The sequence below is a fragment of the Cydia pomonella genome, chromosome 26 (genome assembly GCF_033807575.1).
Source record: "Cydia pomonella isolate Wapato2018A chromosome 26, ilCydPomo1, whole genome shotgun sequence".
NCBI classification, from domain to species: Eukaryota; Metazoa; Arthropoda; class Insecta; order Lepidoptera; family Tortricidae; genus Cydia; species Cydia pomonella.
The window spans coordinates 484457-512271 of record NC_084728.1 but is presented as its reverse complement, the minus strand read 5'-3'; the positions used below and the strand labels follow the sequence as shown (position 1 = coordinate 512271).

At 37.0% G+C, this 27815-nt stretch overlaps 1 protein-coding gene across 4 annotated transcripts in view; it reads left to right on the top strand.

The window, feature by feature from the left end:
* The window catches only part of LOC133532220 (glutamate decarboxylase), a 98348-nt gene that overhangs the window by 53921 nt on the left and 16612 nt on the right, over positions 1–27815 (top strand). For all 4 annotated transcript variants that reach the window (XM_061870792.1, XM_061870791.1, XM_061870790.1 and 1 more), the window contains 5 exons: positions 16507–16704; positions 17937–18055; positions 18272–18412; positions 18812–18922; positions 23858–23925. In XM_061870792.1, coding sequence (XP_061726776.1) covers positions 16507–16704; positions 17937–18055; positions 18272–18412; positions 18812–18922; positions 23858–23925 — 637 coding nt within the window. The remainder of the gene's footprint in view (positions 1–16506; positions 16705–17936; positions 18056–18271; positions 18413–18811; positions 18923–23857; positions 23926–27815) is intronic.

Here is a 27815-nt window from a genome sequence, read left to right as displayed (position 1 = left end):
CGAACACCATCGATCTAGATGAGGTCCAGGGTCTTATGATTGAGTCAGGAGTTGGTCATTAGAACTCCTAATCTACTCATCATAACTCCATCGTGTTTGGGCTCAATAGATTTGCCCTGTCGAACACCATCGATCTAGATGAGGTCCAGGGTCTTATGATGGAGTCAGGAGTTGGTCACCAGAACTCCTAATCTACTCATCATAACTCCATCGTGTTTGGGCTCAATAGATTTGCCCTGATGAACACCATCGATCTAGATGAGGTCCAGGGTCTCATGATGGAGTCAGGAGTTGGTCACCAGAACTCCTAAACTACTCATCATAACCTCATCGTGTTTGGGCTCAATAGATTTGCCCTGACGAGCATCATCAATCTAGATAAAGTCCAGGGTCTCATGATGGAGTCAGGAGTTGGTCACTAGAACACCTAATCTACTCATTATAATTCCAACGTGTTTGGGCTCATGAGATTTGCCATGACGAGCACCATGGACCTAGATGAGTTCCAGGGTCTCATGATGGAGTCAGGAGTTGGTCACCAGAACTCCTAATCTACTCATCATAACTCCATCGTGTTTGGGCTCAATAGAGTTGCCCTGACGAGCACCATCAATCTAGATCAGGTCCAGGGTCTCATGATGGACTCAGGAGTTGGTCACCAGAACTTCTAGTCTATTCATCATAACTCCATCGTGCTTGGGCTCAAAAGATTTGCCCTGACGAGGACCATCGATCTAGATTAAGTCGAGGGTCTCATGATGGACTCAGGAGTTAGTCACCAGAACTCCTAATCTATTCATCATAATGGTAATTTGATGGTGCTTGTCCTGACTCCATCATGAGCCCCTGGACTTCATCTAGATCCATGGTACTCGTCAGGGCAAATCTTTTGAGCCCAAACACGATGGAATTATAATGAGTAGATTAGGAGTTCTAGTGACCAACTCCTGACTCCATCATGAGACCCTGAAAATCATCTAGATTGATGGTGCTCGTGAGGGCAAATCTATTGAGCCCAAACACGATGGAGTTATGATGAGTAGATTAGAAATTATGGTGACCAACTCCTGACTCCATCATGAGACCCTGGACTTCATCTAGATCGATGTTACTCGTCAGGGCAAATCTTTTGAGCCCAAACACGATGGAATTATAATGAGTAGATTAGGAGTTCTGGTGACCAACTCCTGACTCCATCATGAGACCCTGGACTTCATTTAGATCGATGGTACTCGTCAGGGCAAATCTATTGAGCCCAAATACGATGGAATTATAATGAGTAGATTAGGAGTTCTAGTGACCTACTCCTGACTCCATCATGAGACCCTGGACTTCATCTAGATTGATGGTGCTCATCAGGGTAAATCTATTGAGCCCAAACTCGATGGAGTTATGATGAGTAGATTAGGAGTTCTGGGGAGTTCTGGTGACCAACTCCTGACTCCGTCATGAGACCCTGGACCTCATCTAGATCGATGGTGTTCGTCAGGGCAAATATTTTGAGCCCAAGCACGATGGAATTATAATGAGTAGATTAGGAGTTCTGGTGACCAACTCCTGACTTCGTCATAAGAACCTGGATGGACTTCATTCGGGTCATAAATAATAATACAAACCCTAACGTGATTTCAAATAACACTGAAACTCTATAGCACTAATGTGCGCAAACGATTGGCATCTTGACTAGGCAGCATGGGTGCGTAGCCACCATGCCAATCGATACGACAACGAAACACTATCTGTCTCTCTCTCGTACTAATATGCACAAACGATTGGCATCTTGGCTGGGCAGCATGGGTGCGTAGCCAACATGCCAAACGTTTACGATACGACAAGGAAACACTATCTGTCTCTCTATCGCACTAATATACGCAATCGATTGGCTTCTTGGCTAGGTATCATGGGTGCGTAGCCAACATGCCAATCGTTTACGATACGACAACGAAACACTACTGTCTCTCTATCGCACTAATATACGCAAACGATTGGTATTTTGGCTAGGCACCAAGCAAGTGTGTGGCCAACATGCCAATCGTTTACGATACGACAACGAAACACTATCTGTCTCTCTATTGCACTAATATACTTTATTTATACCTGCAGTCATTTACTAACTTCTTCATTTTCCATAGGTGTGAAAGAGACAGAATAAAGAGCAAGGGTTATAGTACACTCTGTAGTCTGTACACTTAGTAGTAGTGTACATAAAAAAAACTACTGTGCATATAAAATAAAATAAAGAGTGCCCATATGATATCATATAACACTAAAATTAATGTAGCTTGAAATTATATTGAAAACTATCAAGATTATTCTAGTCTGCATTGAAACGCGCGTCGCGTTGCCGGCGCTCGCGTACCGAGCGCCAACGCCATCTATCGAGCGTTATTTCGTGAAATCGGAGAACGCTCCAAGGATTAAGGGCTCTTAAAGCTAGTTCTTAAAACAAATGTAATGGGGTGATAACAATTCTTCCATTATAGGTACTTACCGTGGGACTTAGTCAATTTGTGTAAAAATGTCTCTATAAGTAATATTTATTCTTTATTTAGTAAGAAAAATCGTAGAGCGACATACATGATACCTGACTTTCAGTTTTAAGGACTCTGAGTGTCTACCTTTTCTACCAAACCATTAGTGCCTTTTTACTATTCATGTTGTGTATGTATCTTGATTTGCAATTCATACTTATGCAATAAGCGTTAGGCGGTTATCACACTAGATGCGGTTCGCAAGTCGCTCTGATGTTTGAGCGAGACAACGCTATGCGTGTATTATAGCGACGTCCCGCTTGCACATCTGAGCGACGTACGAATCGCATCCAGTATAATAACCGCTTTAAAGTACCTGACACTAACATCATATCAACAAAGAATATCATTTTTCATATCTGAACGCCGCTTAATCTAAGTCTTTCAGCACTTCTGGAGATACAAGAGTTCATAACTTACGAGTATGATGTCCGCTTGCCATCGTCGTAGTACGTGAAATCTGATCTTTCTCTAATCCCGTAATCTGTTAGTGCTAGAAGTACGACAAAAAGCGGCCAAGTGCGAGTCGGACTCGCGCATGAAGGGTTCCGTACCATTTAAGACGTATTAAAAAAAAATCTACTTGCTAGATCTTGTTCAACATTTTACCACTTTGGACACACATTTTACCACTTTGGAACTGTCTTTCGCGCAAACTATTCAGTTTAGAAAAAAATTATGTTAGGAACCTAAATATCATTTTTGAAGACCTATCCATAGATACCCCACACGTATGGGTTTGATGAAAAAAAATTTTTTTTAATTTATTGACGTATTAAAAAAAAACTATTCACTAGATCTCGTTCAAACCAATTTTCGGTGGAAGTTTGCATGGTAATGTATATCATATATTTTATTTGGATTTTTCATTCTGTTATTTTAGAAGTTACAGGGGGGGGGGGACACACATTTTTTCACTTTGGAAGTGTCTCTCGCGCAAACTATTCAGTTTAGAAAAAAATGATATTAGAAACCTAAATATCATTTTTGAAGACCTATCCATAGATACCCCACACGTATGGGTTTGATGAAAAATTTTTTTTTTTTAAATTTTTATGACGTATTAAAAAAAAACTACTTACTAGATCTCGTTCGAACCAATTTTCGGTGGAAGTTTGCATGGCAATGTATATCATATATTTTTTTTAGATTTTTCATTCTGTTATTTTAGAAGTTACAGGGGGGGGGACACAAATTTTTTCACTTTGGAAGTGTCTCTCGCGCAAACTATTCAGTTTAGAAAAAAATGATATTAGAAACCTAAATATCATTTTTGAAGACCTATCCATAGATACCCCACACGTATGGGTTTGATGAAAAAAAATTTTTTTTTAAATTTTTATGACGTATTAAAAAAAAACTACTTACTAGATCTTGTTCGAACCAATTTTCGGTGGAAGTTTGCATGGCAATGTATATCATATATTTTTTTTAGATTTTTCATTCTGTTATTTTAGAAGTTACGGGGGGGGGGACACACTTTTTACCACTTTGGAAGTGTCTCTCGCGCAAACTTTTCAGTTTAGAAAAAAATGATATTAGAAACCTCAATATCATTTTTAAAGACCTATCCATAGATACCCCACACGTATGAGTTTGATGAAAAAAGATTTTTTGAGTTTCAGTTCTAAGTATGGGGAACCCCCAAAATTTATTGTTTTTTTTCTATTTTTGTGTGAACATCATAATGCGGTTCATAGAATACATCTACTTACCAAGTTTGAACAGTATAGCTTTTATAGTTTCGGAAAAAAGTGGCTGTGACAGAATCGGACAGACAGAAGGACATGACGAATCTATAAGGGTTCCGTTTTTTGCCATTTGGCTACGGAACCCTAAAAATGACGCATAGTGTTAAAAGCATGAAAATCGTTACGATTGGTCTTTAGGCCATTTGAATCAATTTGACCCGTAGAAACAAAAAAATGGAGAGGAGTTATGACGTCATATTTTTTTATGAAAAAAAAAAAGTGGTATAAATGAAAGGGCTTTTTGAGATAAGATTTATACCCTACCGATAACGACCGAAAGGGACTATCCTGTTACAACACATCATTTGGCCACCCTATTCAATAGCGCCATAATCCCGCGATTTGGGCACTCTTGTAAATCAAGGGGGCTCAGCGGCTTTAGCTTATTTATTGTTTTAAACACACAGACCGACAGTCATTGCCGACGAGATGCTTTTCATTTACGTAATGATGATGGGATGGTTGCATTCGTCGAGGGTAAGAGATTTTTCTGAAATATTTGGTATATTTACAATGGTATCGTACCTAATATTTACTATATGTATGTATGTATGTATAAACTCTTTATTGTACAAAAGACAAAATATAAATATGGCACAGTATAAGCAGTACAAAAGCGAACTTATCCCTTTAAGGGATTTCTTCCAGTTAACCTTTGAGTAGATGAGAATTGATGAAGAATGGTAGACAAATATAGCACTGAGTACAATGGACTAGAGGAAAATCAATAAAATTATAAAAGAGGGCGAAACAAAAAATACAATTAAATGAAAAAAATAAAATAAAATAGAAGTAATAGTATAACAAATATAATTATATATTTGTAGTCACAAATAAGTTAAATCTGATCAGATAGCTACAGCTTCTTTAACTGCCCCTTAAGCGATGCTACGGACCGCGATTGCCTTAAGGAGGTAGGCAACTCATTCCAAAGCTGAACCGCTTGTACCGCAAAAGATTTACCACACGCACGAGATTTGTGATGAGGTGTTGCTAGTTACTAATACTTACTAACTTACTAACTTTAAGGTTATAAGCCCTGTAAAAATCTGTTTTAGCAACTGTTAATGTTCTTACTGTAAGCAAAGAGAATTTTAGATAGAGGTGGATTATTAAAGAAAACTTTGTAGCCACAGTAAATTTACTGCCATCTTTCGACACACGATCAAAACTTTAATTAATAGATCATAGGCCAAAGGTATGGCGGCATCGTTTCCAGCGATGGCGCCATAACCTTTGGCCTATGTCCACTAGATGGCGCCACTTTTTGATATTTCACACATTTAACACATATCAGTGAAGGAATAAGGATCAAAGTCAAATGGCGTACTAAAAGTTTTAATCATGTGTCGAAATATGGCAGTAAAATTACTGTGGCTACAAAGTTTTATTTGACAATCCACCTCTATTTAAAATTCTCTTTGCTGTAAGTTATGAGAGGTATATAGGTTTCTTTTTGCTTTTGCTACACTTTGTCATAACGCTAACATAGATAAATTGATTCACCTCCATTACCTAAAGCTTTCCGAGTAGAGATTGCTATTCAACGATACCTATGATTGTTGTCTATTTCGAATAATGATGGTTGTCTTTTGTCTATAAGTAATAGTTTATTTTATTTCATTTAAAATTAAGAATTAGTGTTTGTATTTCAATACTACTATTTTTAACGAGTAGCACCCGAATATATCCATAAAGTATAGGTGAATCGATATCACATCATGTTAACGGCACCAATCATGGGATATTTAAGATAAAATTTGGAGTATTTTTGATATGTCACCGACATCTGTAAAATTTCTACCGCTTTATGCATTAAAAGTTGAATGTCCTATTCGTCCTTCATGTTTTCTATGTATTTCATGAAAGCTACTGCAATTGGTTTTAATATTATTAACAAACTAAAACTATGGTTTTTTGCTCCAGTCATGAGATGTATGGCGCCATTAATTTTCAAACTAACAAATATTAATGAAAAATTAAACTTAAGCAGCTCTTTGGCCCTTGTTTATGGTAAAATGTTGCCAGCGATTAAAAACTGATGGTTAATACTTGTTTTACAGGATTTGTCTATACGAGTACCATCCCATTACTGGTGCCTGTTCCTTTATAGGGGTGTTTACTATAGTAATCGCAATTCCCTCTCATGTCCACTTTCTAAAACCATGCACCACGTTTAAATAAATAAATATTTCCGCGCTAGATTTTCCAGACTATAGGTACTTATCATTATCATGAACGCATCGCTAAAAGCAATCACAAGTATTTGCGAACGCGACCACAAGCACGACCGCTATTTCGCAACAATGGCGGCTGATTGACACGCCACGCGCCGATCATAACCTCAAAACATCAACGCCCCGGAATTAGTTTAAACACACAATGGAATGTTCGGTGTATAGTTGATTGGAGAGGGTTGGCCATAAAATCTTATTAACGATACGTGTACATACACGGGATGAAAAGGCCACAATAAAATACGTCGTGTACAGTTAACATCATCAAACAGATAGTGAGAGAATGTGGCAGTGGTAGTAACAGATGTGTTACGGCATTATTTGGCCGTTAATATCCATTTGATGCTTGACTTTACCTGCCGGCAGCGCCAGCGTCATTTCAAATGAAATAAATTCTCTCCATAGGTACTACTAGGTGTTCTGCCTCTTCGCGGGAGTTTTATTAACCGAATGTCACTTGCCAATAAACTCTTCGCAGATGATTTACTTTGGCAACCAACATTCGGCAAACTTTCATTATGATTGTTAAGTAGATTATTATTATGACATCAAACATTTGGAAGATATTTCTTTCGCCAAAATTTATTTGGCAATAAAAATTAATTCGATAATATGTCTAATCATTTGACAGAGACAAGATAGTTGCGACGACGAGCGAAGCGAGAAAGAGCGTGTTAGGTAGACTTTTTTTGCATCGAACGATGTTAGATTACAAAAATAAACTTTCAATGTTTCGTATTAGACTTACAAAGTCATTCTGCTGCCAGAACATTGCGTGTTAAAAAGTAGATTTTAAGTTGTTGTCCAAATATACAGTTGCTAACTGTTCGGTTGGGAAATAATACGAATTATTATGTTGAGTTGCTACTTGATCATTCGGCGAAATGAAATAACGCGAAAAAATGTTTGGGAAATGATTTTCGGTAATGATTTAGAAAACCCAAAAAAGTACATTCTTTATTTATTAAATTTTACTCTCTGAAATATGAACATTCTTAAGTATTCTTACAGTATCTGTTCAAAACAATACTTATTCAACAAATTTAATGTCAAATTTGCCGTTAAAAAAAAGTTGTAGGTATGTGTTGTATGTTACGTCTAAGTTCCCACCCTGTACCTTGTCGATGGGTAGATCATTTTAGTGTGTATACCAAACTACAGGGTTCTTAGGTACTCGCCCCAATCATAAAGATTTCCTATTAGGACATATGTATAATGAAATCAACCGCTTTGATGTATTTTTGTTTAAGCATAATTTTCAAATTATGCTTAAGATATTGATACTTAATTCTATTAGCAATAACTTCACTCAAAACATAGAATTACAGAGAAAAATCCTCTCATATTAGTGTCGTAGGGTCCCGTGATCTAAAGCTTTCCTACGACTATCTGTAAATATTTTCCGATACTCTAGGGACAAGGGCGGGAAGTAAGACAAACCGAAACAGAATGACTGTTTTATTGGTATATAATATTTATTAAACTATTTCATAGAAAGCATTCATAAAAAAATAACTAATTAACCATGAAAAACCGTTGATTTGTGATGTATGTCTTACAATAATTGAAACGAATTTATTTTAAGCAAATATCCAAAAAAAATCTGTCATTTTTTTTCTGTTATTATTTGCGGACTTACAATCCTTAATGATTATGTCAGCCCCATCGTATCAATGTAGCTTGTCTTGTACCTTGTACCTAACATAGCTCGATTGCACGGTTGATTGATAGATAATTAATACATTAAAGTTTTAAATCCACCGTTTGTAAGCGGTGTAGTATAATTTAAAATAAAAAAATAGGTACCTCTGACTAAACTTATGCAATGAATGACTATAACAAGTGACAGGTCCTAAACCTCTAACTTAATTCCAAAATATCCCAAGGACTGAGGGTCTACCGCGAAAATCCAAAATCGTAATTTCGTTATCTGCCTCTATCGCTCAAATATGCCTGATAGAGAAGCAGATAACAAAATCTCGGTTCTCCGATTTTTCTTTTTTTGTGGTAGGCCTTCTGGCAGTTCCCGAAATCTCGAGCGGTAAGACCTGCAGTCCTTCTGTATGCATTTGTGTTGTGTGCCAAAAATCCAGTCCAGTGTATGGGTTTGATTGAGGGTCCCCGACGTTATCTGTCTATAAAAAATGGCGTAATTTCCGCACAGGCTTCGCGGGCGTGTGTACGGAGTAAAGTATTGAACATTACCCTCCCTTGTAGCAGTTGGTTATTTCCGTAGAGATTTCGCGGATGAGGCAACAATGGGCACGTGATGTAAGTAAGATAAGCTTATGTTTTTTACGAAGATTCTTATCAGACTTAAATGAACAAGGGTATTGTTTTGCTTATTATTTTTTCGATTGCGTTGTAATGATATTGCATTTTTTTAGCTTTAATAATGTTTTTTTAGTTTTATTATTTTAACTCGACGAACTGTAACAGTCAAACAAAAATTATTTATCACCCGAGCACCCAGCAATTTATTATTTAATTAAGTAATGTAATAAAAACAAATAAGTAGCTGCGTTCTCAGATAGGTTCCTATAAGATTAATTTTAAGCAATCGAATATATTAATTTAACTTACCTCAAGTTTTCTGTATTTACCTACTTATGTTTTTCAATTCAAATTGAATAAGGTTAAAATCCATTTGGCATGACCTAGACGTCCTAGGCTGTCTTCTCAATACCAATCTTGCTATCTAGCTCCTCAAACCTACATTACATCATAAAAAAGATTATACCCAAGATGATAAAATCCCAGGGCACGATAATGTCCCAACGCACCATTATTTTCAATATCAATTTTGGCTAAACCGCTATCTATAGAGCCGACACTCTGAAGTACTCTCGTGGGACGACCTTTTTATTATTTATCTTTTATCTTACTCACACCTTCCATGGCATAAACATATAATATGTCTTTTGAATCGTCCTGTCATCGTACATTTTATGATGATAGACTTTATTTATTTATTTCTTCGTTTCATTCAGATCTTCTTCTTCCTCGCGTTGTCCCGGAATTTTGCCACGGCTCATGGGAGCCTGGGGTCCGCTTGACAACTAATCCCAAGATTTGGCGTAGGCACTAGTTTTTACGAAAGCGACTGCCATCTGACCTTCCAACCCAGAGGGTAAACTAGGCCTTGTTGGGATTAGTCCGGTTTCCTCACGATGTTTTCCTTCACCGAAAAGCGACTGGTAAATATCGAATGATATTTCGTACATAAGTTCCGAAAAACTCATTGGTACGAGCCGGGGTTTGAACCCGCGACCTCCGGATTGCAAGTCGCACGCTCTTACCGCTAGGCCACCAGCGCTTATCCATATACTCATCCATATATTTCATTCAGATCCATATACTTAAAGCTAAGGATGCCAAACTGCTTATGCGGTCGACCGCAAACATGTATGTAAATGTCTCTAGACAATCGAATCATTGTTGCTTGTTGTTCGTTTCCTAGGGATACCATACTTTAGTTTGCTTTACATTGCTACTGACATGTCCAGCTTGACAGACTATAGTTTTACCTATTAAGTCTAATCCTGAATTACAAAATAAGTAGCTACCTATAGAGGTAGAAAAAAAACTTAAAGAAAGAATAATGTTTAACCAAGATCTTATTGACACTCACTCCCCTCCGCAACTAATTTGAATTCCTAAACTAAATTCGATTTAATTCTGTTTACTCGCATGTGCGGCGCGATAAACCGTCCCCGGGGAGAATCGTCCAGGGGACGTGAGCCAGGGGACTCCATCGTTTGACACTTTTAGCCCTGGAGGGGGAATTAGAGGCACATTCAGTGGCAGCTTAGATTTGATTAACATATGCTACTTGTTTTCAGTGGTTGTTTAAGCCTTTTGTATGCTCCATAAGTTGATTCACAGAATAATTTACTTTTGTTTTTGGAGGTAAAGAAGAGATAACATATTAGTTATACAGTCAGCATCAATAGTAGCTGATGAAACAACGCGCCAAAAGTATCTGACATCCCAGATAACTTTTCCCAATATACATAAATTTCTAAAATTCACATTCAAAAGTATATCTTTTACAGACTTTGTTGTTCTATATTACAGACATCACTTTTTGTTAAGCTGTTACAGAATGGCAGATACTTATGAAGCGTTATTTGATCCGTTACTTTTGATGTTGACTGTACATCAAGGACCTGTCACTTTATACTGAAATATAGTTCGACCAACCTAACCCTGAGAGGTATTTGCCATGATAAAGTGTGGCAATGTCATCTTTAATTTCATATTTCTATGAAAATATGGCCTATATAATGACACTTTGCCCTGTTAAAGTCGGCACCAAGTAAGCTTAGACCGACTTTAAAACGGCTTAATCTATGAAAAGAGAAAAACTACTGTTTTTCTGTCCGCATACATTTTCTTTAACTTTTACATTTCATAATATTTTAATTAAATCCACCCAAGATGGATTTGATAATTCTACACGTATTTTATCAACCCTGGGATTCTATTGGTAGAAAGTAAGTAAGTAAATATTCTTTATTGCACCAACAATTATACATTTTACATACATGTAAAACTACAAATGAATTTTAAAGGAAAATAGAACCAGGTAACAATAGGCGGTCTTATCGCTAAAAAGCGATCTCTTCCAGACAACCAAATACACACACACAGTAAAATATGTAAATATTTTAACCTATTTTCTTTTAAGAGTCCTCGCCGAATTTCACCTTCCCATACAAACGGAGTTTTGTTCTCATTTTAAAACTACGTGTTGGATTGTAATGAAACTTTGCACATACAATGACATGTGGTATATCTTGTCCTGTAATTAGTTTATAAAGCTCCAGTTTATAAAACAAACGAAATAGAGCAAACACAAATTTAGTACTAAAAACCTTAAATTCGCTATATTTTTTAAACTATGGTATCTGAATCTACTTAAACTAATAACACGCACAGATATATATTTACCCTATTGTAAGTACAAAGTTTTAGAGCAATATAGCTAGTCGTTTTAAAATGAGAGGGCAACTACGTTTATACGTTAACCGAGCTTGCTGGGGACCACCCTTAATCTAGATCTATCCCAAAATATCCTTAAAATAAATACCATAAGTACATAGGTCTCGTGCGTTCAAACCTTGTATGTGCAAAGATGACTTAAAATAGATGTAGTAACCGCACTAATTGGGCTAAAATTAATAACAAAAGCACCATAATTCCACCATTACGTCCATCAAAGTATTATCCGGAATTATTATCCGTGCCCCAAAGCCGAAAGCTAATGGAGGCACTTCGAACGCGCGGGTAATCCTGCCAGACGCGAATAACACAGGTGTTGCCAGTGCGGAATAATCTGCTGGGTCATGCAGGGTTGCCACTATTAACCTGTAAATTTTCCCAAATGTACAATTGATATTAATCTCAGTGCTTCGCTTGAACAAAGAAGGTTGAAGGTCCGCGAAGCAAAGAATATGTACAATTATTTTAGCCCTGAATTAACAAACCTAAGTGTGCTTCGCCGTAGCACGTCGCATCTTTTTCTCGTTTTCAATCCTATACTTGCCTTCTGTTACGGTTTTGACATTATGATAATATCGCTATAATAGTACTCCAGAAGATCATTCCTAATTTAACAATTTGGTTTAAACTGGTTTTAGTGATTGGCGCGCATCTCACGCACGACTTCCACTTCATTTTGCGTGCACCAATCAGCGTTAGAGATCTTCAAGGTCGTGACAAAACGTGTAAAGTTGTAATGGTGTACAAACACACACACAATAACAACAACAACACCGTAACAATTTTTTTAATCTGAATCAGACTTCACACTATTTATTTATTTTCGTATATATGCTACAATAGCTAATCATCGATTTGATTGGCTGTGGATTGAGTTGATAGTATTTTGATGTGATGAGTATTCGTATATAATATAAAAATATTTGACTCTGCTGATGTAGGTGTGTGAAATGAAAAAAAATTTACGTTTAAGTTATTAAATAAATCTTTAAATATGAAAGTACTTCATATTTATCTTACTATTAATTTACAAATATTTTCATAATTTACAAATTACCTACTTCGTCCTATCAGAAAGTATCAATTATGTAAGTTACCTACTAACTAAATTATTATTTTTTGCTGTTCCAATAGGTATAGAATGACTGCCAACCCTAGCTCCAGAGGCCGGGGGCTGCCCGCATGTTGGAATTCGGGGCTGCTTGATTAAAAAATGCCTCGACATTTCTAATTTAAATAGTTTGAATGGCATGCTGGAGGGATTCAAATATTATTATTCCCTTCGACTTGTAAGACATATTTGACATATTTAATTTCTTAAAAATCAATAACTGAATTTACTAGGTGCTTATATTTGAATGTGAATAAGGAAAGTCCTACAACTTAAAAATATTACGGTGTTTTTAAGTACAACGTATGATTAACTGACAGCCAGCTGACAGCTATTTGAATAAATGTGATTTCGAACTAAATTTTTATAACGATTCACTTAAAAATAGGTAAAGAGGTAAAGAACATTAAGAACGATTAAGAAGAAATACCAACTGAGCTCCGCAGATTTGAGAATTTTCGGTAAATATTTCATTTGCTCTAACGGGGGCGGCTCGTAAAAGAATCCTGCGTAAATATCTCAGAAATCGAGGTTTCGTTCTCGACATTTTCCTCCTCCAAAACTTAACTTAACCAATAGTAACGAAATTTTGGGAATGCAATTAAAAAGAAATTATCTGTATTGACCGTTTTGGTTTTTGCGTATTGTTGCCAATTTTGTTTGCTAGGTGTCTGTTTAAGGCGCGTTTATTTGGCCGTTTTTAGCGGTTTTTAAAGTAACCTAGTTTTTATAATATGTTTATGGAAAAAAAGTCATTTTTACTACAACTTTTATCGCTGACTGTACTTTCCTTTCCTCCGGCAAGTAATACTCATCGACACAATTGTAAGAATCCCAAACACAATTTGCATTATTTTATCACAGAGTTCCCACAGCCACCTCCTGTCTCCCTGTAAGAGGGCAAGTTAAATAAAAGCTTGTAAAAACAAAAATATCAAAGAAAATAAAACGCACAGACACAGATACTGGTAATATTAAACTCATTAAAAATATTTACTTACTACGGCCAAAAATGACCACTATTGTTTCCTCTTAAGCGGTAATTTCAATGAACCCTGTGTATAAGTTAAACGTTCTCGTGCTCCACATGCTAACACACTGCCACTGCCACACTGACGATACACTGCGACAATAATAAAGTTAGAGTTATTGTGTTAAATATTTTAGTGTTTACGTTATTGTGTACTTACGTTACGAGTAAAAGTAAATATTTCAATAAATACTTATTTTATTTGTATGGAATGAACATCATGATGCCCTGGAAGATTAATATCGCTATCTTTTAGTCATGAAAATAGGCTATAAAAATTGATTTACACCATAAAAGCCGTCCGCGGCAGACGCGCCATGATAAAGTACCCAGTAATGGCGGCCCGTCAAAATGGACAAGATGGCGGCCAAAATAGGCCAGGCTAATGGCGGTTTTAGGAGGATTTAACTTGGAAATAAAGCAATGCTGTCATAACATAATGGGTATTATCTTAAACGAAATGAGACAGAGGTAATTTCATAAGAGGCGTGTAATAAAAATGTGATCTATGTGTAAATTTTCGAGGGTTCATTTTGTTGAGATGACATTATTAGGATCAGAAGAGCCAGGATAGGTTCTAGAGGTGTTTTTGAAACGCTTTGTTTGATTATTAGGTGCCTAATTTTTGTAAATCGTGCAAAACACGACAATTATCGGTTAGTTAGACTCATGTTTGGCGCATCACATATTGAGCCCCATTCAGATCACCAACTTAACCTGTTACGATTTGAAAGTGGTTTTGATGCGGCCTTGACGATTGTCTTGATAGTTGGCGCGCATCCTTCATTTTGCTAGCACCAGTCAACGCGAGCGATCTTCGAGGTCATATCAAAACCAGTTCAAACCACAATGGCTCCTCTACATGATGGCCCAGCGTATACCAGTCCTAGGGACAATTTATGCGTTAGAGGGAGCAAGTGATATTGCTATCTCATTTCACGGCATAGCTGCGTCCCTTGGACTGGCCTATTACGCTGGGCCATCGTGTAGAGGAGCCCTAACAATTTATTATATCAGAATCGTGATCCTGTTTTTTTTATATAGGAATACAAGTTAAATTATCTGAATTTATTCCGGGACTATGATTGTGATGCAGAATTTTTGGTAATTTCAATCTATATGTGCGACTTAGACTGGCTAATAATATGCGCTTATTGAACGGACCAGTCAACGGGTGTTAGCAATCTAACAGCGGTTTTCCGTTCCATGTAATATCAGGACATCGTTACCAATATAGGCTGGTGCTTAGTTAAAAATATCCATGGCTATAATACCAATCAATGTAAGTAATACTTATGGGAGTGCCTGAACATTCCGCTAAAATGAAAATACAAAATAACAAATGTTTTCTAGAATATTTCTACTGCTGCTATTTTTCTAATAATAATAAAATAAATATCATTTATTTTCAGGCAACTATGGCCCATATATACATACCTTACAGACTAACATACATACAATAATAAAAATCTTAAAATATAAATATCATTTTGACGACGCAGTTTTCGGTTGCGCCGCCTGTTCTGGTGCGGGATTCGGCAGATTCCCACGAAACCGCCGAAATATAAATATAAGTGTATAATCGTTGGATCCAAGAACCGGCCCCTCATATTACAACTGCAAAGAACCTCAAAACAGAACTACATCCGGCATTCCTGTACCGGACACAATCGTGGTGTAATGGCGCTTGCTATTACTTCCGGTTGAGTCGGGGACCGCGAAATTGTAGGGGGACTTCGAACGAGATAGTGTTTGGAAATTGTTGATTGTTTTTTGAAAACGATTCTGTTTCGTTGCATGTCAATCCTCTGGTAAAATGTATTTACATTGATACTTATTTCGGAAACTACATAAAAGGAGTAAGGATAGCAAAGTTTGTAAGGATAGCCGTTACTTAGGCTAGTTAGTCTAAATTTGAAGAACTTGACTCGTTTTTACGCAACTCTGCGCTAAAAAAACTTCCAAGTATTTTAGCGCAGGGCTCTGTCAGTGAGATGCAACATGTTGATCCGCAGGTTTGCAAAATGCACAACAAGTGTTAAAATAACCTTGTTCAGATCGTATTGCCAAACTTTTTACACTTGCAGCCTGTGGATCAACTGCACGAAAAAAGCCTATAGTGCGCTGCGCGTCCTCTACAATAACGCGTTCAGGATGCTGATGGGGCTGCCACGGTACTGCAGTGCGTCGGGGATGTTCGCGGAGGCATACACGGACGATTTTCATGCCATTATGCGCAAACGCGTCGCGTCCCTGATGCGTCGTGTTCGTGGTAGCCCCAACAGGCTCTTGAGCGCGGTCGCAGGGGCCCATGACAGCCCGATATTTGGCCACTGGGCGAAATCTCACGCGCCACATGCCAACTACGACAAGTAATTAGTTTGATATATTGTGATTGATAATTTTAATTTAATTTATTTGATAATTTTAATGTGATTTAATTGATAATTTTGATTTAATGTAATGAATAATGTTAATTTAATTTATCCGTATTTTTAATTTAATTTAATTAATATTTTTATTTCATTTTTTGTAATTTATATGTAAATATTTTGATTGTTTGTTGTTTTGTGTATTACCTATGGATATTGTCCGAAATAAATGCTTTTTATTTTATTTTATTTTTATTTAGTCCCGAGTCGCTTTATTGAGCCTTCTTTAAGAATAACTCAAGAGGAAGCGAGCCTCCGAATAAAGATCTCGTCAACGATTTTGTGGGTTGTATTGTATGTTATTACTACTAATAGTTGTAAAAAAATAAGCGTTATTGGTTGGTGTACCTAACCCATGAATCTTGAAGAATTTTGAAGTTTAGGTACCAAAATTTTCTTCTTGTCCGCAGGCCACCCCCACTTCTTCAACCAGCTCTCCTGCGGCCTGGACATCATTTCCCTGGCCGGCGAGTGGCTGACGGCCGCCGCCAACACCAACATGTTCACGTACGAGATCGCTCCCGTCTTCATACTGATGGAGAACGTGGTTCTCGAGAAGATGAGGGCTATGATCGGGTGGAGCGATGGTGACTCTATTCTGGCCCCTGGTAAGTGGAAGCCGTTTTCATAAGAAACTTGATGGGATTTACCAAGAGTTTGTATCCTATGGGAACATGATAGTGAATCTCTAAAACTTATGAAGAAACGAAAGTCTAAGACGGCAGCGCGACCTATGTTAGTCGATAGGAACCAGTCACCGACATATTATCCTGCTGCTTTTTGTTCGCTGTTGTCCGTCCAGATTGCCAGGTAATAGGCTGAAAGCTGCTATCTGGACATCATCTAGCTGATTAATTGGCTGACGGCCAACACCAACATCTTCACCTACGAGATCGTGCCCGTCTTTATTCTCATGGAGAACGTGGTGCTCGAGAAGATGAGGGCGATGATCGGGTGGAGCGATAGTGACTCCATTTTTGCTCCTGGTGAGTGACATATGCTACCTACGAGATTGCTCCGGTCTTTATTTTGTATTCTGGCTCCTGGTAAGTACATTGTCTAACTTCGTATACATCTATTGGGACCGTGCGAAGTGCATGGTGGGGGTAAGTAAAGCGATCCCAGCGCATAAGGTGGTAAAAATTTGAACTAACTGCGGATAGAGTCTTTAACATTTCTTACAATTATATGGCTGGAAATGAAACTTTGATTTACGATTACTCCTGAAATATTCATTTAAATTGATTGGTGTAAGGGACCATTGTAATCTGTATGAAATGCTTAATATAACTAACGTATTTATTTTGATAATTGTTAATAATGTATCCATGTAAATAGCTTTGCAAATGCCACATATTACGTGATCTTTTTCTAGAAGTTAAGAATGGATACAGTAAGCTATCCTTAAAAGATAGACATTTAACATCGCGGACTTTTTTGTAGACCTATGAATGAGAAACAACCCCACCATACATTGTGTTGTTATAGCTCAAACGGATTAGGCAGCGTTTTCGATTAAAGCTCCTAGCCAGCGTGATTTTTTCCGACAACATCGTTATATTTCAAACAATTTACACAAAACCTTAACAAGTTATATACTTAAGCCTTCCTCAAGAATCACTCCCAATTTTCCCCTGACTTTCATCATTGTTGTTTTCTTTTAGCTCATGGTTTCATTAAGTAAATAGATTAAGTAGTAAAGAAATATATCACAACTTAGTGACATTTTAAGTAGGTATATGACTCTTTGTAAATATAACATATCTCATCAATTTCTTCAGGGGTTCGCATCACATCACGGAGCTGTAATGGTTTACTAAACGTTTTATGCTGTTCACAGGTGGTTCCGTGTCCAACTTGTACGCGTTCCTGGCAGCTCGCCACAACATGTTCCCACAGTACAAGGAGAAGGGACTTTCCAGCATTCCTGGACATTTGGTCATGTTTACGTCAGATCAGGTCAGTTTGCCAAGATTTCATTATTAGTATTTGTTTAAAAACCAGCCTGTTCCTAGAATACAAATAAGCTAACTGCATCGATTTGGCAGCCACAAATTGTACCAGTGTTACTATAAACGCAATATTTTCATTAAAAATATATGACAACGCTAAGACACGGTCGCTCGTGCTAAGTTAAGCTTAGGCCTTTAGCGTAATGATTTTTTTGTGTCCCAGTGCCACTACTCCGTGAAATCCTGCGCCTCGGTCTGCGGTCTCGGCACGGATTACTGCATCTCCGTGCCTTCTGATGAGCGCGGGCGCATGATTCCAGCTGAGCTGGAGCGGCGCGTGCGCGAACATAAGGATAAGGGCAACGTAAGTGAAATAGTTATAGAAAAAATATATTATCAAGAACAACTAATAGGTGCAACTTGCTAAGAACATTGAAACGTTGAACTTGAGTTATTACCTAAGTTAAGTCTCAGGCTAGCAATTAAATTATTAGACGCATATGTATTGTAGCGCCAGTGCATTTACACAATAAATTGATGTAAATGTGCAAGTCCCGCTTTGTGCATATTATAGGAGTACTCTTTTAAGTAAATGCCGTGCCATATCTGGTATACCGACAACGTTGTTTAGAATTTCTCCATACCTATCCGTCTGTATTAGAGTCCCAAAGTTACTCGATAATCTTCAGTTAACGAATACCTGATTATTCTTAGGGCTAAATCCACTTAATCCTGTGTATGGTTTGTGTTTATTATTGAACAGGTGCCGTTCTTCGTAAACGCGACGTCAGGAACCACCGTGCTGGGCGCGTTCGACCCGCTGCCCGAGATCGCCGACATCTGCCAGAAGTACAACATGTGGATGCACGTCGATGTAAGTACCATCATCCTCTCTTGTAAGCTTGTAACCGACATTGAACATTCCACAAAAAAATCTACTCCGTCGGGGACGTGACGCGTATGGTAAGTACCTTACCTTAATACTGTAAAAATCTGTATTAAATACCGTTGAATTGAAAGCTAAAGTTATCAAACGTTATCATACCTAATATCGGCTCATTAGCTTTATCAGAAGTGTTAAAAAATTGCGTCATGTCACTTGCATGCACTTTTCTGGAATACCCCGAAGACTCGTAAGCCTTATTGCAAGAAGGCCTTCTAACCCGGTCGGTAGTGACCGTACCCACAAAGCTGGGCCCTTATTCGACATGCTAAAAGTGACGTTTCGTGTTGATTTCCATTTGATGTGGGAAATATTGTGACTTGTCGAATTGCTATCATCAACACCTGTCAGTGAACAATATCCACACTAGAGGCGGGGCGTTGTACCGGAATAGTTTTTGGAACAGGTTTTTTGTAATAGACTACTTTTAGCTTGTCGAGTATTTAAAAGTACGAACTTTGATTTCTGAAATAAAACAAATATGAAACTTTCATCACCTCGTACCTCCATTCTTACCGTTACTTTAAGCAAAACAAAATTTTGTTAACAGACGGTCGTCTGGGCGTCTGTTGTATCTAAAAATAGTGTAATAATATATAATAAAAATATGTCAATGGATTCATAGCCTTCACTCAAAACGTCATAATATTTCCGACCCCTACCGAAATAATAAGTCGATATTTGCATATATAATCCTTATTTGTAAGACGCCTAAGACCGGCAAATACGAAAACTGCCTATTGGGGGTCATACTCGTAAAAGTGGTATTTTAGACGTACTTTTGGTACGAGTAACAGAGACGTACTTTTGGTACGCAGTCCGAGCTCTAGTCAGGATTCTAGTTGTCAAATATAAGCGTGTCGAATACGTATTAGTTAACTGTCAAATGAAATTAGATCAACGGTAGACTTTTTTGTCGATGGGTATGGCTGCCATGTTTGGATTTATGACATTTGAAAGGGGATCCTAAGGCAGAGAGTAGTTTTTTCTGTACGATTTTGATTCTTCTACTCGACGCAAGATGGAGTTAGCTGCCAAATTCCGATCTTGGCGTTATAAAAATAAACCGCAAGAACCATGACAATGACATGCAGTTGCGTCGATGTAGATCTATCATAAAAACGTACATGTGACAATTGTCCAGGATTTAAAAAAATCTTGACAATTAATAAATGTCAAAAAGAAAACTGATTTATTATAAAAATACAAATTATATATAAAGTTTGATTTTAAAACCAATGGTCGTGGGTCCTAACCCCGGCTCTTAACAATGAACATCTTGTAACTTGTGTGCAAAATATCATTTAACTTTTACCAATTACTTTTCGGTTAAATAATATATCACGAGGAAGAAGTAGCCCCAATAAGGTATATTTTCCCCTCTGGGTTAGAAGGTCAGATGGCAGTGAGACAGGGAGAGATAGTGAAGAATGCGGCAAAATAATCATTAATTGTGTTGTTAGACTAGCTTTTTTTGTTAATATGAAAATTGACGCAACAGCAAGCTCAAAGCCCCTTATGAGCCAGAGCCTGTTAGGTGCAGGCTTAATTGGCTCATCCGAGGGAAGCGGAGCTTCGGCGACTAGCTGGTTGCGTCTGCTTATCAACTTCTTCCAATTCACTTTTACATCAACTCCTTATAAATTTGTAAATTAAGGTCAACTTTGTAAGAACTAATACCTGTGCCATACTATAAATTGGACGATATGCCTAATTAATTGTTATTAATGTTGAATTTTTAATGGCGTATAATATAAGACAGCGGTCGTATAATGACTGAGAAATTTGGATTTTTCTGTTTGAATAAACAGCAAACTGGAGACATTGAGATTAATTATAAACTTATTATTTTAGGTGTTATCAAGAAAAAAGGTCTTAACAGATTTATGAATAGGCATTGGCAGAAAAACAGGCGTCCGACTTTTATCATGTAGCTATATCTATATGACCTCTGCCGCCGACTTTTTCACCCGTTGGCGCCTGTGCCCAAATCCTTCTAAGACCGAAGTTTGCTGTTTCCACCTGTCCAATAAGCTGGCACATAAGACAGCCTTACAACATAACTATTCCCCAAAGTATCTCGGTGTTACACTGGACAGAAGCCTGACATACCGATTGCACATAGAGAAGCTAAAAAGTAAAATAAGGACCAGGATATTTTAATTACGATACATAAATAACTACTAAAACATGTTTTCTGCAAGAAATTAGTTATCTTATTATATTATAAAATATTTATTATCCATCTGTGATGTTTATTTCTTGTGAAGATATCGAAGTTTCGCTGTGTAGCACTTATCGATATATAATATGATCAAAATCGACCCGTCCACATCCCTAAAAATCCACACATACACATTTTTACGCACATATACAAAGCAGTATAACCACCAAAATGGCTACGGCTTGAGTATTCAAATTTGTATTGAGAAAAGGCAACTATATCCTGTCTTTATTTGCCTCTCTATCGCTCGAATATGCAATACGCATGCACTCTTCGTCAAAATCGGTTTCAAACTTTTTCGACTGAGTACGCGCAATAAACGCCTAGTAGTAGTATTTAAATGTTTACCGTATTCATTTAAAGCATCGTAGGACAATGCCGCTATGTAAACTGTAAGGTGGGTCTTAAATTAGTGTGAGTTATTTTGGCACCGGACTCAACCTTCACGTTACAATATTTAAAGTATTGCGCTGTCATAGTAACGAAAATGATAAACACGTCAATCGGAGTAAACAAGTAACTAAATGATGCAAACAAGAAAATATTGCAAAATAGGTACATATATATGTACCGATAATTATTTTGTGTTAAAAATATGAGGCAAATTATACTGCCCGATTATACGGACTACATATTAAAAACGATTATCTTGGAAACAGTCAATAGGTGAACAAAGTTATAGTAAAATTGGTGCATAATTTCAGGGCTTGCCTGGCCCACGCATGATGTACCTACCTACCACGACCACGGCCGTCTCCTATTACTATTTTTTTCTAATTCCCTAACTAGAGAACAATATTTCATGTTCATAGTCTAGAATTTAAAACCTTAGCTACATATTTGTGGCGCTTGGGGTTGAAGTTGAAACCCTGGGGTCCTAGCGTGGGTCTATGAGGAAATGTCAAAACGCCTTTTAAAGGTTTCTGGTGACCAGAGGCCTGGCCTATATTTCAATCGGCGGATCAGCATTGTTATCCAACTTATCCAGAGGGGCAGCAGCCTTCTGGACACACCACCGACCGACCAGAATTTATTTATAAGTTTTTATCTTAAGTGTTTTTATGATATTTTATATATAAACTTACAGATGTCGAACCACCAGCAAAGTTTTTGAAGAGGTGTACCTAGTTCCTGGTACCAACTGGAAACTGAAACTTATAATCTACACTCAAGAAAATGAAATATAGTCACAGAAAACTTTAATGTTTTATTTTATAAAAGAAAAACGTTAAAAAAATGTGTAAACAGAAATATATATTTTTTAATTCGTAGTTGAATAACATAATATGTATTTAATCTCCTGTACATAGGAATCGTCTTTTTGTAGGTTTATATAAACAATAAGTACTTAGGTCGATTTAGGCATCAACTCATCACACCAAAATTTTGTTCTAACCGGTCACACCGCCAAAAGCAGTATTATTTGTTTCAACCCGTCACAAGTAGATTTAGTTCTATTAGGACACATCGTAATTTTGTAGCTATTGGTCAAACTGCAAATCTGTTCCTATTCGTCATCCCGTCAAACTGTTCTAACTAGTCACAAGGAGGATACCTAAACAAATTTCACTACCCGCCAAACGTGTAATATAGACCATACAGTAGGTCTTAATGGTGATGGCGACTGTACAATGGGGTTGCGTATACATACAAAGAGCATTCAAATAGTTGGTGATAGACCAAGTGACCGAGTTACTAACAGTTATATTATATCTTTTTTATAAATAATGTAATAGCGTAATTTTTGGAAAAATAATAAAGGATTCATGAACCATCTCGTAATTTTTAAAAAACGGACTTTAAATCATATGCCTGAAAGATGTGTTAAGGTATACTTACAACTTGGATCGTGAACGTGGTTTAGAAGCAACTGGGTGCGGAGTAAATTGCTTGAATTTTTTTAGAATTTTGAGCGTTTCTAGGAGAATATGTGGAGCGAGCATTATTCGATGTAGGTGTGGGTTCAACAAAAAGATCGCATGTCAATAGTGCTTTATTGTCGTTAAAATTCAATTAATAATCGCCTTTATCGACCATCAACCGTGTGGTCACTTTTTAATTGATTGACATTGTCAGGTATAGTTTCACTACTCGCCGCCGCATTATTCATAGCGCATTACTTATCCTATCGGATACAAGATGTCGCTGATTCTTGTAAAGTTATGTTTTAAAAAAAAAGACGCCTTACTCTATGCCATATATTGTATGAAAGGAAGGGTATTCCCTGTCGTACGTCAAAAAATCCAAGATGGTGCCCAAGCCCATGGACAAAAAATTCTAGCAATAAAATCAACACTTGTCAAAATTTGACATTAGCAATCCACAGTCAGGTGACAATCAAATCAAACCGATCCACTTCGAGTTCAGAGCCATTACAAACTGTATAGTAGTAATAAACAAAGTTGATTTTAGTTTGATTATTTTTTCTATGAATGAGTTTTGATTGTTCCAAATGATAATATCCACAGTTGATAGAATCAACACTTGATACAATCAACATGCGATAGAATCAAGTGTTGATTTGATGTGGACGCGAAATTTGACAGTTGTGCATGTCGAATAAGGCCCCTGGTTTGAATCCTGGTAAGGGCGTTTAATTGAAGAAACATATTCACATGATTAATTAAGAAACTTGTCCACAGGCTGCGTGGGGCGGCGGCCTGCTGTTCTCCAAGAAGTACCGCCATCCGCGTCTCACGGGCATTGAGAGGTAAAGGTTTGATTTTTCTTCGCTTTATTCTATTTTTATTATAATCAGTCGGATTTACCACGTAATAAAGTAATCTTCTAAACATCTTCTGAGATGTTTCCATTGCGCTATGACATGGGGTTCTTCAAGAAGCAGGTATTCAGGGTTCTCAAATGTTGGCAACGCATAAGTGGTTCCTCCGATGTTGCTTATGTCCATGGGCGGCGATGACTGCTTCCCATCAGGTGGCTCATCTGCTCGTTTGCTGCCCATTACACAAAAAAAACACGCGATTGAAAGAGACGGGCACTGTACTTATCAAGTTGCGCTATCACGTAAACAAATACTTATAATCATCACCGTGTCCGTGCGTGAGACTAGGTACTCCAGAGGTACTCCGATAATCCAAAATTTTATTTTCCATCTCCGCTCTTTTCCTAGGCAGAAATCGTTACCGCGAAAAAGTCGCTAATTATTAAAGTTAAATAAGGTGGTCTTAAAAATCTAGTCAAGCCAATTCGAACGTACACTGACATCAGAATGGTATCTGAATGATATCATTTAGCTATTGTGCGTCTGGCTCGCGCCTTGATTACCGAATCACATCATTAAGATGAATTATGATGATTTTTTTATTCGTCTGTTTTGGCCGTAAGTTTACAACAAATTACAACCTTGGTCTTAATTATTCTTCTGATTTCAAATGCTTTATTTTTCACCCTAATTCCACTCAAAGCTCCTGAATCTGAATGAACCATTAGCAGTGTTTCAACACGTCGAGGCATTAACGCATCGATCAAACGCTAACAGCCGCGGTCGCCGAACCGTGTGACAAGCCAATAGGGTTGTCTGCGTTTGTCACTTCTAAATTATAAACTGAAAAAAGCGACCAAGCCCTCCGGTAGCTTTAAAATCCTTATTAGCCTCCGGTAGATTTTACACGTTATTTAATTATATATAGAAACTGCAAAAATTTATATCTAAATATGGCAGAATAGTAATATTTGACTCAAACCTAAGACACAATTAATATTATGTCAGAGTATGAATAATTGATTTGTTAGACCTGTACCCCAAAAGCATAAAATTGTTGTAGTAATTCACCGAATCGCATTTCACCTCGATCTCATATTTAATTTTCGCATTGTGTCTCAATAGTTTTTTTTTTCTAGTGGCTATAAGTTTTAGTCGCATTTCACCTCGACCGTACATTTAAACATCGCGTTGTGACTCAATCGTTTATTACTTTAGTCGCATTTCACCTCGATATTGTATTGGCGACGTGATTCAACGCAACGTCAACGTCACATAGATAAAATTTTAATGAGTTTGATAGCACTTGAGGCTTAATCCTACAAGTACAAAACGTGTGTAAAAAAAACACTTAATTTTAGTGCAAGCATCAAATTAACGTATCAAGTTAAATAGAGTCCCAAACAAACGTCGATCGCGGCGAAATGCCTCTTCGGTAACATACTACACGAAAAATTAAATACTACAAATTAATTATACTAATGTCAAAGGCTACGGGAAAAAGTGCGTCAAGTAAAAAAATCCAGTGATATCTTTTTCATTCAAGGTGAAATGCGATTCGGTGAATTAGTACAACAATTTTATGCTTTTGGGGTACAAGTCTAACAAATCGAATAATTAGCAAATATTAATTAATATACATGTAAATAGTTACATAATTTGTGCATAGTTGATAAGATTATGTTCGGTCCTTATAAGAGTCATGATTAAGTACGGCACCACAAAAGAAAATAAATTCAAAGACAGATTTACAATCTAAATAAAGGTAGCAGCGGCGGTATATACTATCGCTGTAAACTATTTCTTCCAGACAACCTTAGGGTAGCAGGATATAAAAACAGAATTATGGAGTATAAAGGAAAATTGATTATATATACCTTTTTTTCGTTTGCATTAAACTACAATCATACATAACACATTAACAACCCTAGCGGGGATTAAGCCGGCAGCAGACGTTTTCACACGTCACGTCAGTCCGGAATGGGGATTCCGTGTACCGATGGGAGCTGTCAATCTGTCACGTTACACTCTGATCCCAATGACGGGCTATATTAATAGCTATATTTGCATTTAGTAGTTTTATTAGCAATTTCAATATGGTTTTTGAAAAAAAAAAAATTTTTTGATACAATGGCTGAAAATCCTTCGTCCCCGACATTGTTCGGAGAACGCAGGGAGTCTTCTCCGAGACCACGGGGACAACGCCGTCCTCGAAACGTCGGAGGTAAATTTAGAACTTAATACGCGATTTAGTCCCGTTCTATAATTTAATAATCTGTAAAAATCGTGAAAGTTTAAATCTGTATTTGACTTACATACATTTATATACGTACAATCGCTGCTAGTCAAATAAAAGTTTGAATCGTGATCAATATTTTTGTTTTGTTTTGGCCTAATTTAATTAGTTATAAGTATGTTGTGTGCCCTAGCAGGGCGTCATGGACTGACATTATTACTTGTTTAACACCTTTTAGATTTTATGTACATGATTTTACAACGAAATAAATGAAATGAAATGAATATCATCGCAATATTCATTTGCTAGGCGCTACGTCGTAGCACTGCATAGCAAAGAACTGTTGGAAATAATGTCAATCAAATAATGAAATATTATAAAAAAAGCTTCAATGTTGAAAGTGTTGGAACATTCCATTTTTATTGACACTACTCAATGCGCTCCTGAGGTCAGCACCTGATTGTGATTTTCATGACAGGCCTGCCACAGTTGGTGTATATAACTACCACTGTTAGATGACGTGTCATTTTCTGTTCTTCCTGGGTATCTTGAACCTACTTTTGTGTCATGTTTTTCTTGAAATGAAATATTTTGTTAGCTTAAGTTTCTCGGCGTATTGGTATTTCTATGTTGTAATGCCGTGTAGCATCATTGCATTAAAATAAATACATTTTTATAACTTGACTATGTTAAATGTTTGTAAGTTAGTTTACAAGGCCATGTTGGCCAAATCTTGCAACGTTACTTTTTTTACAAGTTGCAAACTTCTCGTTTATTTATTCTCAAGACAGAGGTAAAATCCACGACGCAGGCTTCGTCAATATAATTAACATTAATGCTGCCAGCAAACAATAAAAATATTATTTATTGCCAACCAATATGTAAGGGAACATAACATACGAATTGAGTATATAACTTAAACTATGGTAAAGTAAAGAAAAACCAATATTGCTGCCTAATAATTTTAACCTGTACTCAAATTTGTTGAAAAAACTTCAGAAACAAAATTAGATGGCTCTTTCAAAACCTAGCTATTTTATACCACTCCTCCTATTCAGGCCCCGCTGTGCAAACATTCAAGAATATGTTTAAAGTTAAGTGAAACCCCCGGAGGGCCCTCGGCATTCATTAAAGCCCTATTATGTAAAAAACAAAGCCCGGTTCTCATCAATCACGCCGCGCTCACACCATAGCGTAATATTAAAAAAGTCTAAAATCAATCGATTTTTTACAAGCTTTTATTTAACCTGCCCTGTTAGTTTGTGTGGGTCAAATTTTGAAAGCATAATTTGACCTACTTCCTGATTTCCGATTGAGCTAAAATTTTGCACACATATGTAAATCGAATGTGAAATGCAATATTATGATGACATGGAGCTGACCTGATGATGGAGACAGGAAGTAGCCATGGGAACTCTGTGATAAAAAAACGCAAACTAATTGTGTTTGGGGTTGTTATGAGTTTTAGTTGCTTGTGGAAAGAAAAGTCAGCGATAAAATCTTGTACCAAAACTGAAATTTTTGCCAAAAACTTATTATTCAAGATCAGATCGGTTATGTTTTTGGATTTAGCTGTCCGTTCTGCAGGATTGTCGTGAAGGGGAGAGTATATTTTTTTCTCATCCAAATAATTATTATTCGA